The sequence below is a fragment of the Pelophylax lessonae genome (assembly GCF_965119305.1).
Source record: "Pelophylax lessonae genome assembly, chromosome: 1".
Taxonomy (NCBI): Eukaryota; Metazoa; Chordata; class Amphibia; order Anura; family Ranidae; genus Pelophylax; species Pelophylax lessonae.
In genome coordinates this window covers 863,167,391-863,179,398 of record NC_138768.1, presented here as the reverse complement: position 1 = coordinate 863,179,398, position 12,008 = coordinate 863,167,391, and the positions used below count along the sequence as shown (strand labels likewise).

General features: G+C 42.9%; 1 protein-coding gene across 1 annotated transcript in view; it reads left to right on the top strand.

Moving 5' to 3' along the window:
* Positions 1–1,581: 1,581 nt before the first annotated feature.
* Positions 1,582–12,008, top strand: part of LOC309550172 (von Willebrand factor A domain-containing protein 5A-like) — a gene marked incomplete at its 5' end in the record, with an annotated part of 50,757 nt that continues 40,330 nt past the window's right edge. Inside the window, 3 exons of the mRNA XM_082250600.1 lie at positions 1,582–1,653; positions 6,439–6,630; positions 10,437–10,656. Coding sequence (XP_082106726.1) covers positions 1,582–1,653; positions 6,439–6,630; positions 10,437–10,656 — 484 coding nt within the window. The remainder of the gene's footprint in view (positions 1,654–6,438; positions 6,631–10,436; positions 10,657–12,008) is intronic.

Genomic DNA, 12,008 nt, shown 5'->3' with positions numbered 1-12,008 from the left:
CACGGTACGTCCGGAGGGGGGGGCTGAGTCTGGGGTTACAGCTGCTGCACATAACACACAGGGAGCATGCAGGGAGGTCACAGGCTTTGCTGTGCTCAATCACATCCAGTTAGGATAAGTCCCTCTGAAAAGTGATCTGTGTTCAGTGCACTTTTCAGAGGTGCTTGCCAGACAATGAGGAGGTGATATGATGTCTGCTTTAACCCTATGAATGCTGCACCAACACTCCACAGCCCCATTCCTTGCATGCAGTTACAATGCGATTGATGTGTCCCCCATTGTGTGTCCCCAAGTGCTTGCCTGCTTCAATACCAGTCAATTCTGATTATTTTATATTTTATCTTCTATTTTATCTTATCATTTATTATAATTTATCTTTATAATATTTTATTATTTTATTATTTTATAATATTATTATTATTATTATTATTATTATTATTATTATTATTATTATTATTATTATTATTATTATACATTTACATCAGTCCCTGCCCTCAAGGAGCTTACAATCTAAGGTCCCTAACTCCCATTCATGCCCCCTGTTCACATCATCGGTACAAACCGTGACCAAAAAAAAAAAAAAACCTGGGACTGCTACTATTTTATCCTCCAGGGTTTGCTTTCTGAAAATATTTGGCAATTTGTTATCTTCAGACCTAAAATGTCAGGGTTACACCTGTTTGGGGGGGGGGGGGGGGGGTGGAGGAGACTTGGCTCTATACTCCAGCAAAAGGGTTAAAATAATCAACACAAAGTGGCACATAATTGTGAAGTGGAAGATAAATAGTTTTACAAATATGGACAACTGTCGCATGCATAACGTTCAGGTGCAACTTTCATGAAACTTTTAGGGTTTACATTGCAGTCTATGGCACTCAAGTCACATGAAAGTCGGACCAAGTAGTGCAGGAACCTTTCTAAAGTTTCTTGCAACATATTTAAATGTTTGCTTGAAAAACATGTGGTCCAACATGGCATGACCATGTCGCACAAGTGAATGTTAATTTTACCACTCAAAAATTGCATGCATATCGTACCTGAATGTCTTACATGCAACAGTGGGTCTGACTTTGCAGAGGGACAACAAAGTTGCGAGACTTTAGTCTCTACAATTTTAATGCTCCATTTACACTTCGTAGGACTCAGTAGCTTATGCACTACTGCGGTTTGACTTTCTTGCAACTTTGAAGCCATAGACTTCAATGTTCACACTCAAGGTTGCATGGAAGAATGTATTACATGCAACAGTGAGTCTGACTTTGCAGAGGGACAAAAAGTCACATCCAAGTCGGCACCCATCCAAAGTTGCACTCAAGTCGTGTAATTTTTTTTTTTTTTTTTTTTTTGGAGTCCTAAAAGTGTGGATGAAGCCTGAACCCTCAAGTTGCATGAAAGTTGCACTTACATGTGACAGTTGCCAATTGTCTTTGGTTAAAGCCAAAGTAGCATCCGAGTTGCGCCTATCCACAGTTGCACTCCAAAGTCGCTCAATTTTGGAGTCCCACAAGTGTGAATGGAGCCTAATAGGGTAATCAGTCACTGAAGTATTGTAGTGTAAGAAATGTGTTTTTTCTGTTGCAGATGTCTGAAAGCTTGCCATGCTCGCAATGCTGCGGACTCCTAACAAACCAGAAGCTGCCTAGTAAGTCCTTTGTCTATCTTCTTTGTTTCCAGCTTATCCTTTGGGAGGAACCGCACCCATGAGATAAAATTCTGCACATAAGTCCACAACTGGACTTCTACCATAACCTGCTATATGTGGTCTATAGGGGACCAAAAAATGTGAGGTCTGGCATGCCAGAAGATGTTACATGGTGGGAATTATGTAGGCAGAGGACACAGCCTAGCGTCCATGAATCCAACCCCATATGTAACATACATGCAACCAATATTTGCCTATGAGGCATAATGCAAAAGTAATAAAATATCAACTGGACACACAAATGGAAGTACACATAAAAATGTTTGGCATATCAAGCCAATGGGTTTCACACCATTCATACTGTACATCAAGCTGGTATATTTTATCCACTCTTGCCAAGCTTCGCTTGGAACACTGCTCCCTACTGCGAGATAAACGGGAACACATGCTCCACCAACTAAAGTTGCATTTCTACTCCCTACACCACAAAGGGAGGAAATGCCTTGCCTCCCATAGACTTAAATCAAAAATTCCACATCCTTTCCGGTTTCCACCCTTTTACTCAACAGAAATTTGTCTAACCCCCAACACATAGCAGATGCATTCAGACTATTATGGCTCCCTATATAATCTAATAGAAGACCCATTGACCACCCAACCCTCTGCTGCTGCAATCTCTTCCTCCTTAGCCAAACTCCATTTTCCTTCCCTAACTCCCTCTGACCATAAGGAAAAAAATTGCCCCTTCTCTACCTCCTTAGAAATACAAAAAGCAATCCAATCAATGCCATGCAGTAAACCCCAGCCCTGATGGGTTTATTAATGAATATTACCACACCTTCTCTTCTACCCCAAGTCTTTACCTGACCAAATTATTTAATGCAACTGAAACCTCCTTCCCACCGGAGATGTTGAGCTCATATCTTCAACATTCTCAAGCCAGGAAAGAGCCCCCTGACTGTCTGGCAAAATCGCCCAATCTCCTTGCTTAACACAGATATCGAACTATACGCTAAAATTATAGCACAGAGAATGAAATTGGTTTTACCATCCTAAATGCAGATGGATCAGAGCAGGTTCGTTCCCGGCAGACACATCCGATGCCACCAAATGGGTGATTAATGTTGTTCATTTTGCTGAACGTAGCCAAACTCCTTCCCTGCTGCTCTCTATTGAAGCAGAATAGGCATTTGAGTTCATTGCAGATATATGTTGCAAGTACTTCATAAATTTTGGTTTTCAGGGGAAAAATTTCTTCCTGCTATATACTCTTCCCCTTCGGCCCAGGTGTACACAGCAAGTTTACTATCTAAACTATTTGCCATATCCAACAGCACAAGGCAGGGATGCCCACTCTCCTTGATGATTGAACCTTTGGTGGAGAGAATTGGATCTCGCCCTTCAGAAACAGGTTTCCTATTTAGGGAAAGACTGCACCTTATTCATCTTTTTGCAGGTGACATTATACTGATGCTAACTAGTGATTAGCTGAACACCCCCACCCCCCCCCCCCCCCCGGTTGTATTCGCATCAGAACATTGTGAACAGGGGATACGTTTGTTCGTACAACGAACCCCATTGAAGTCTATGGGACTCGAACCTCAAAAAATCAAATGGCCTCATTTTAAAGGCTTAAATGCAATGCAAGTTATTGCCCAAAAAAAGTGTATGGGGGTCTGGGTACTGACCTGGGGAACATGTTGCAATGAGAGTTTTTTAAAAACCAATCATTTTTAAAGGAGCAGTGATTTACTGATTTTAATGAGGCTTAAAGTGAAACTATAAAAATGAAAAATTCCTTCAAATATCGTGCCTGGGGGGTCCCCTGAATGTGCCTGTAAATAAGTGCATCTCTACAATGTATGTAGCCTGCTGCAGCAATGAAATTTCAAAAGCAACAAATGTTATGTACAAATTTCAAATCACATGTACTTGTCATACAGGTGCAGAAAAATTGGGCCTTGGTTGTTGACGGTGCCTGAACACTGTAATCCCTTGCAGTTACTCTTGCTGGGCACAGGAACGGGCCCTGCTGTTAAAAAATCCATACAAATTTGATATCGGATGTACTTGTCATACAAGTGCCAAAAATTGGGCCTTTGTGGTAGGTGGTGCCTGAACATCATAACCAAGGCTTCGCAGTTACTCTTGCTGCATGCAGGAATAAGATCTGCTGGTAAGAATTCCATACAAATTTGAAATTGCATGTGCTATATAAGTGCCAAAAATTGGGCCTTTGCTGTAGGTGGTGCCTGAACACCGTAACCAAGGCCTCGCAGTTACTCTTGCTGGATGCAGGAATGGGACTTGCTGGTAATAATTCCATGCAAATTTGAAATTGCATGTACTACACAGGTGCCCAAAATTGGGCGTTTGGTGTTGGTGGTGCCTGAATACCATAACCCCTCAGTTAGCAGGGCACAGGGACAGGGCCTGCTGTTAAAAATTACATACGACATTTCAATCTCTTTTCGATCTCTATTCCTAGAGCTCTGTGATGCCTATAGAATGTTCCACAACTGAGCAATGAATTCCTATAGGTCTGTGAATATTATACAATGTAGCAGAAACTGCTCGATGAACAATATTCTGACTGGTATCTGATGTAAAGAAATGAACCTCTCCCTACCTCACACAGGAACCTGGACCTCCCTACACTGCTAGGAATGTCTCTCTGCATTGTTAGACTCCAAAAAAAAAAAAAAAAATACTCTCTCCCTGCCTCAATCGCGTGCCTGTCCCTGTCTCATCGCCTGCACAATGACACTACACGCTGCGGCTGGGCGAGCAGCCTTTATGTAGTGTGGGGCGTGTACTTTGCCCTTGAGCCATGATTGGCTAAAGGCAGCCTGCCTTTAGTCCAATCATGGCAGAGATCATTTGAATGGCCAAATCATGGCAGAGATCATTTGATTGGCCAAAGCATGAGGTCAGGGTGCGTGCTTTGGCCAATCGCAATGCGCGGCGCGCGTGCAGTGCATTATGGGAAACTCTCATTTCCCGCGAAGAAGCACATTTGTTCGTCATTTGGCGAACGATCGAACGACTGATGTTCTAACTCGAAGCTCATCCCTAATGCTAACAAACCCCCTAACTTCACTCCCACAAACTCATGACATTCTTAACTGAATTCAGTGCGATATACTATTATAAAATCAATCATTATTCCAAGTCCCTAGTGATGGTTCTAAATATCCCCCAACCAATTACAACCAAGCTGGTATATTATCAAATGCATGCTTTACATAGCCAAGATGATTGCAACATGAGGGGAATGCAACTGGACACGTTTCGGAAATACTTTCCCTTCTTCAGCAGTAGATGCCTCCAACAGAACCCTATATAAAACCAGCTTGGAACTTGATAAAACGTAGCATCTCCAAATAGTGACTGCTGCTCAGTGTCTGACACAGGAGTAGTGGAAGGGGATCAAGACACCCAATGGGAAAACCAATGAGGTGGCACGAGAGATCTTGGCTGCAGTAAAAAAAAATACCAAAAACCAAGTGTTTGCAGAGGCGAGTGATGCTTCTTCAACCAAACTGATCATGATCTTACCTCTGCAAACACTAGGTTGTTTGGTTTTTGATACTTTGGTATACTTTTATCACAGCCATGATCTCTCTTGTGTGTCGCCTCATTGATTTTTCCCATTAGGTTTATTGATCCCCCCCCTTCCACTACTCCCATGTTAGACACTGAGCAGGGGTAAAAATTTGGAGATGCTACGTTTTGAACAAAGAACTAAGCTGGTTTTATAGAGTTCTGTTGCTGGAGGCATCTACTGACGTGAAATTCTTCACGAAATGCGTCAAGTTACAAGATGCATTCATCTCTCATATTGCAATCCTCTTGGTTATGTAAAGCATGCATTTGAAAATATACCAGCTTGATGTACAGTATAGTGTGAAATCAGTTGGCTTGATATGCCAAACATGTTTGTGTACTTTATACAGTTCTGTCCAATCCTTGTATAAGATATATATATATATATATATATATATATATATATATATATATATATATATATATATATATATATATATATATATATATATATATATATATATATATATATATATATATATATATATATATATATTATATTTACTTTTTGTGTGGCACTGGATTAAGCAGTTATAAAGCTGCAAGCTGGTATGTATGTTTCATCTTTACAGAAATTAGTTCACGGTCCTCAATCTGTGCATATAGCTTGTTTTTGGAGTACCCCACTCCATTCCCTCAACCTCTATCCAAGCTCTCCAAAATTAAAATTACTGTTTAAAGAAAAGTGTGGCTGAGAAAGCAATCCACCTGGGCAAATTTCCAGCGGCTCCTACAGGAGTAAGTGCTACATTTACTATATATATATATATATATATATATATATATATATATATATATATATATATATATATGTATAAGCTTCCAAGAGTGTGGTTTAGATCTAAAGAAATGAACATGGTAACTTGCATTCAGCAAGGTTTCACCAACCCACCGGGTGGAGAACACAGCCTTCCATGGGTGTGACTAATACCCCTGTCTCCACACAGGATAGAGTTGGTCTTGGGGGTCCTGGATCTTCATATGGGATTCAAGGAGATGATATACGTGAGGATAGAGTTAAAAAAAAAAAAACCTGTTGGTGGTATCAAAGGTGGTGGTGGTGTTCCCCCTCCAACATTTAAAAGGCTTGCAACTGTGTTGCAACTACAAACTGTATGACGTTCTGCTGCCATGTTTTGGTGACCGTACAGCAACTAAAAGTAAATGCATGTGCTTCTGTGTCTCTGCAGGGGATCTGGGTTGATGTCCAGGTGAAAGGCTTTGTGGCGGATGTATCGGCGACTCTCAAATATAAGAACAAGGAGGAGAATGCAGTGGAAGCCATCTTTGTCTTCCCCATGGATGAGGACTCTGCTGTCTACAGCTTTGAGGCCACAATAGAGGGGAAGAATATCGTAGCCGACCTCCAGGAGAAGAAGCAGGTAGTGGATGCATTGCTATCCAGATAACATTAATACAGTGCCGAATGGCCTTTTTAATATTCAGTCTGTCTTATGCACTCCCTAGCATTGTTTGCAGTTGAAGCTCTTGAAAGTCAAAGGAATAGCCTAATGCCTGATCCCTCCTAAAGCTGGTCCATAAACTTGGTCTGTCTCAGTGATCACTAGGAAGCTCATGGAGGCAGGAAGGGGCAGAAAAGCTTTCTGATTTTACTTGCATAAGTTGAGATTTCCATATTGGCGCACACTAGATTTCAGGCACTTTAAATGCATGAAAATAGATGCAGATGCCTAATGGTTCCTGCATTAATTAGTTCCCACCATGAATATAATAAACTGAATCAAAGTATAGGGAGTTTAAAATAACCATGGTCTCAACTGTAGCTGTTGCAAGCTTTGGCAGTTGTGGTCCTGGAGAAAAGGCAAAACTGTGCAATTGTTCTCTTTCAAGACCATATTTTCTTTCTTGACCCCACAAAGGCAAACTGAATACCTCTCGGCACTAGATGTCCATTAGTCCTTAAACCAATGGATGGGTGGATTTGGACACATTGGTCAGACAAACATCTGTTCCAGTCATGGTAATATGGGCTAAAAGTGTAGCATAGCACTGTGAAGTGGAACAGTGAACATGGTTATAGGTGTTTTAGGCTGACATCACACGGTCGAGTTCTGATGCATGTTATGCCAAACCTTTAATGTGTTGCGTAAGGCAGCACATTGTTTTGAATGGGTTGCCCGTAATGCCACAAGGTGCATGTACCTTGCCACTGCTCTGCCTGCCACAATAAATAGGAATGACCAGGTGTCGTGGTACCATTAGAAAGAGTGTCACCACCACACACGAGTATGCATTTCCGCATTTTCATGCACATTGCCACGGTGAGACTAGCCTCAAAGGACATGGGGTCAGTTAGTGGAGTGTATGGTGCAGGATTGAGATCTGATTGTGAAAGAAAAAGATGTAATGGGTCAGGATAGAAAGTGAAAGAGGGGATGGCAGATAGAAATCTGGAAGCAGCCAGAGAAGGGTCTGGGGATAGCTGGTGCGAAGAGGATCCGCAAGGTTGGATTGTGTTGAGATATATATTTGCTGCTTTGCGGAGCTGCAGGCGTCTTTTTAACTATTGTTGTATGCCAGACCTTCCACCCCCCTTAATAACAATTGGCTTCCTCTAAACCAGGGGTCTCCAAACTTTCTGAACAAACGGCCAGTTTACTGACCTTCAGACATTGTAGGGCTGGACATCATTGGTGTCTTTGGAAAGAATACCCCCCCCCCCCCCCAGTTTGTGTCAGTGGGAAGAATAGTGCCCCAGCAGTTCACAACATACCATGTGAACTGCAATCAGAATCTATGCAACTTGACACGTTTCAGGAATCCTCCTTCAGGTGCACATGTGACAGAATCGGTACACTGGAGCCCAATCCTAATCTTAGAGTAATATCAGCCAGGAGGGTAGACTGGAATTCATAGCATGTGTATGGTGCCCAGAGGTGCACAATGAGTAAGCCAAGGTAAAGCCACTGCCTCTCTAGTGAGAAGTTCAGGTACAATCAGCAAACTGCCAATAGTCTTGTATATAATAATAAAATGGAAGTACCAACTTTCCAATGTGAGTAAGTCACCATAAAGACCGCTTTTGTAGTCAAAGTAGTCAAGTCGCATGTATTATAAAAAGGAGACTCTTAAGTATCTTAGAAACAAACTCAGTTCACATCAAACCAGGCCATTTACTATACACTATATGGCCACATTTTTGTGGTCACCTGACCATCAAGCCTACCTAATACCACAAAGTATGTGATCCTGCACATTTGACTCTCAAACCTTTTCAGAGAAAGGTCCTATGAATACTGCATACAAAGACCTTTTATGCTCTTCCAACTTTGTGATACATTTCGGGGAAGACCCTTTTCTGTTCACCATGACTGTGCCCCTGTGTACAAAGCCTGCTAAAGGCCTGGTTGGACCAGTTTGGTGTGGAGGAACTTAAGTGGCCTGCACAGAGTGCTATTGTCAACCCTGCTAAACACCTTTTTGGGATCAGTTGGAACCCCAATTGTGAGCCGGATCTTCCATCCAGCATTAGTACCTGAGCTCACAAATAAACTTTTGGCTGACATTCTCTAAATTCCCAAAAATTAGAAGGCCATTTCTGCCACAAAGGATGGGCCAGCTCCTTGGCAATTGTCATGGTTTTGGATTAAGATGTCAAAAGTTGTTATAGCAGTGTTGCAGTACCCCTATAGGTGCCAGCAGTTGGGTACTTGAGATTTTCCAGTGGCTTTGCCCCACAGGCAGGCACACGCAGCCTCCCTTTTTTGGCTCAGTAAACAGCCCAGGGGTGTTTTTTTTTTTTATTTTTTTTATTTTTAGGGAGACCTTTTTTAGAAGTGAGTGGGAGGCTCCAAAAAGAGCACTGTACAAGATGAAGACCCTAACCTTCTGCCGCACCTTAAGTACAGTCCTTGTAGGGGTCAGTAATAGATTTGGCTTGGTTGAAGCAGATGGAAGACACCAACTTCTTTCTTTAGGAACCGTGAGCAGAGTCCCTTTAACACAAAACAGGACTGAGCAATTCAGGATTCCAGCTAGTATCCCCTTCTGCATTCTCAGCTGACTCTCTGGGTAGCTGCAGCCCAGTCTCTAGGATCTCACGCCGTATGTAATTACTTTGTCTTCAGACAAATGGGTGCCTCCTTCCAATGTCCTCCAGACACCTTTTTACCAGTGATCCCAGACCTGATCTAACTAGACAGTCCCTTAGTCAGCTTCCAGGCCTTCAAGATGAAGTCTCACGAACTACAAGCACATAGGACTGCCCAGAGGGCAGCAGGCCCTCTAGGCTGGACTTCTCCTCTCCAGGACATAAGACTCTAGATCTCAGAGGATTTTATACCAATTTCCCAGCAGCCACTTGTGCAGGGCCCACAAAAAATAGCTGGGACTATAAATATTCATGCTGCCCAGGGCTTTTTTTTTTCTCAGAATAGGTGCAGGAACTCCCCTGTTCCTAAGTCGCTTTGTGTCTCCGCCCCCTACCCACCTCTGACCACTGACCCTTGGTTCCACCCTCTACCCAGCTCCCAATACAGCCCATTTTGGAGAATATAGGGCCAAGTATTATTTTGTAGTGTAATGTTTGGAATTTGGTAATAACAAGACAAGCAATAAAATAGATCTCCTCCCTAAACAGTAGATCCCTTCCAGCAACAATTAACCCCCAGTAACAAAAGATCCTCCACCAGCAACATTAGATTGGCATGCAAAAATAGATCCTCTCCAGCAACAATGGATCCCCCCCCCCCCCCAGCAGCCAGCATCAGTAGACCCTCCAGCACCCCTTGCCATGGCATACATTCAGTGCTGGAGGTGCCGGAACTGCGTTCCCCCGCGTTCCCACAGAAAAAAAGCCCTGATGCTGCCCATTTACATTCCTCCACACTATGTTCCAGAATTATCGATGTGTCTTTGGAGATGGATAATGAGCGCAAATCTGCAGCTTGTGAGAGAGCAAGCAATCGCATGCAGCTCCACTGGATACAGTGAGCCAAAACTGAATTGATCTACTCCTAGGGGGGTGCTACAGTTGTAATGATTGGGTGTCCATAAATGTTGGCCATATAGTGTCTTTGTCTTTCTCCTACAGTACAATGCCAATGTTTTTTATTAATGATGTAATTTTCAGGACCTTTTGGAAGCTCTCCTGGTTTTTTACAAAGCATACAGGATAACAAGCATCTAAGTCTTGCATTTATGGTTAACCTTTGCCATTATTCTTCAGGCTAAAGAGACCTACGATGAGGCCATCAGCCAGGGTCAACAAGCCTTCCTTCTGGAGGAAGAGAGTTCCGGAGACATATTTTCTGTCAGCGTTGGGAATCTTCCTCCTGGTCAGGAGGCCGAGGTCACCCTGAAATATGTTCGGGAGCTGTCGCTGGAGGCAGACGGAGCTGTGCGCTTTGTTTTGCCCGCTGTGCTCAACCCCCGATACACCCCTAAAGGTATGAACCTATCTCTTTGAAAGTTTGAAGGTGAGATGAGTCTGCAATGATTTTAACCTTGGGGTTTGGAATACATCCAGTAAAGCCTTGAATTATTATTGACTTGTGAAACTTGTCTTGTAAGTGGATTTTCTTTATATGTTCACATGTAAATTGAGAACTGTTTTTTGTGCACGGCAAGTATAGGCAATTTATGGCCTAAGGGATGTGGACTAAAACTGTCCAAAGACCAGGTACTTTATTGAAGTTACATTAAAAGTGGTTGTAAACCTTTTACATATACGCAGTGACGTGACTGGCCTTTAGGTGATGCACAGAGATGCACAGAGATTAAACTATCTCCAACATACTGTAAGTTGTACCTGTTTAGTTTATTTCCAGTCTTCTTTACAGGCATACCCCGTTTTAAGTACACTCACTTTACGTACTTGCGAGTACGGACACAGCCTGGTCAGCTTGGCATGGCATTACTTCCAGTTTTTAACATTGGCGTCTATGGGAAATCTTGGTCAGCTTGACATGGCACTACTCCCAAACCATAAGTGACAGGGATACCAAACTTAGGGAGCACCGAGAGGGGACCCAGGACTACAACATATCCTATTTGTGGCCAGCCTAGAAAATGAAAAAAGGTATTGCTTCACTTTAGTGCATTTTCATTTTACATACATGCTCTGGTCCCATTGTGTACTTAAAAGCGGGGTATGCCTGTAATGCAGACCCCAAGCTGATCCTGCTGTTTGTCCCAGGTTCTATTCCCTATTGGGTGCACAGCAGCCAGGAACACAGCAGTTTCCAGTCCCTTTGCAATAACCAAGCCAAGCAGATGCTTCTTTATTGGGTTTGTTGGTTGAAGAACTGGGATGGGGGAAAGGAGTAAGCCTTTGGATACTCCAGAACTAGTGCAACTTCTTCAAAGCAGGCTACTATAGAGGATGTGGGATTCCACGCTGGAAATGGCACTAAACCTAAAAAATTCTTAAAGTCCCTCACAAAGAGGTCAAACCGCAACAGTCTCTCCAGGATCTCTCTCGGGCTTTAACTTGGTGTCTTTCTATCAGCCATACCCTGTACCGTGAGCCTCAGCAGACTTTGCTCTAGATTGTTCTCTTAACCTCAGCAGCTGGGACCACATTAAATCACTTGTAGCCTCCAACTGGATATCCCAGGAGGGCAGCCAGCCCTTCCAGGCTAGGTCTATTTACCAGGGCAAAGGACCCTGCTGTTTTAGGCTCCTGTGAGTCCTGGAAGGCAGGGAGGAGAAGTCAAAACCTACATCCTTTTTTAAAGTGCAGAATGTACACAGGATCTCTCTGCTCTGAAAAGCAGGGGGCAGAGATGAAATTACTCGA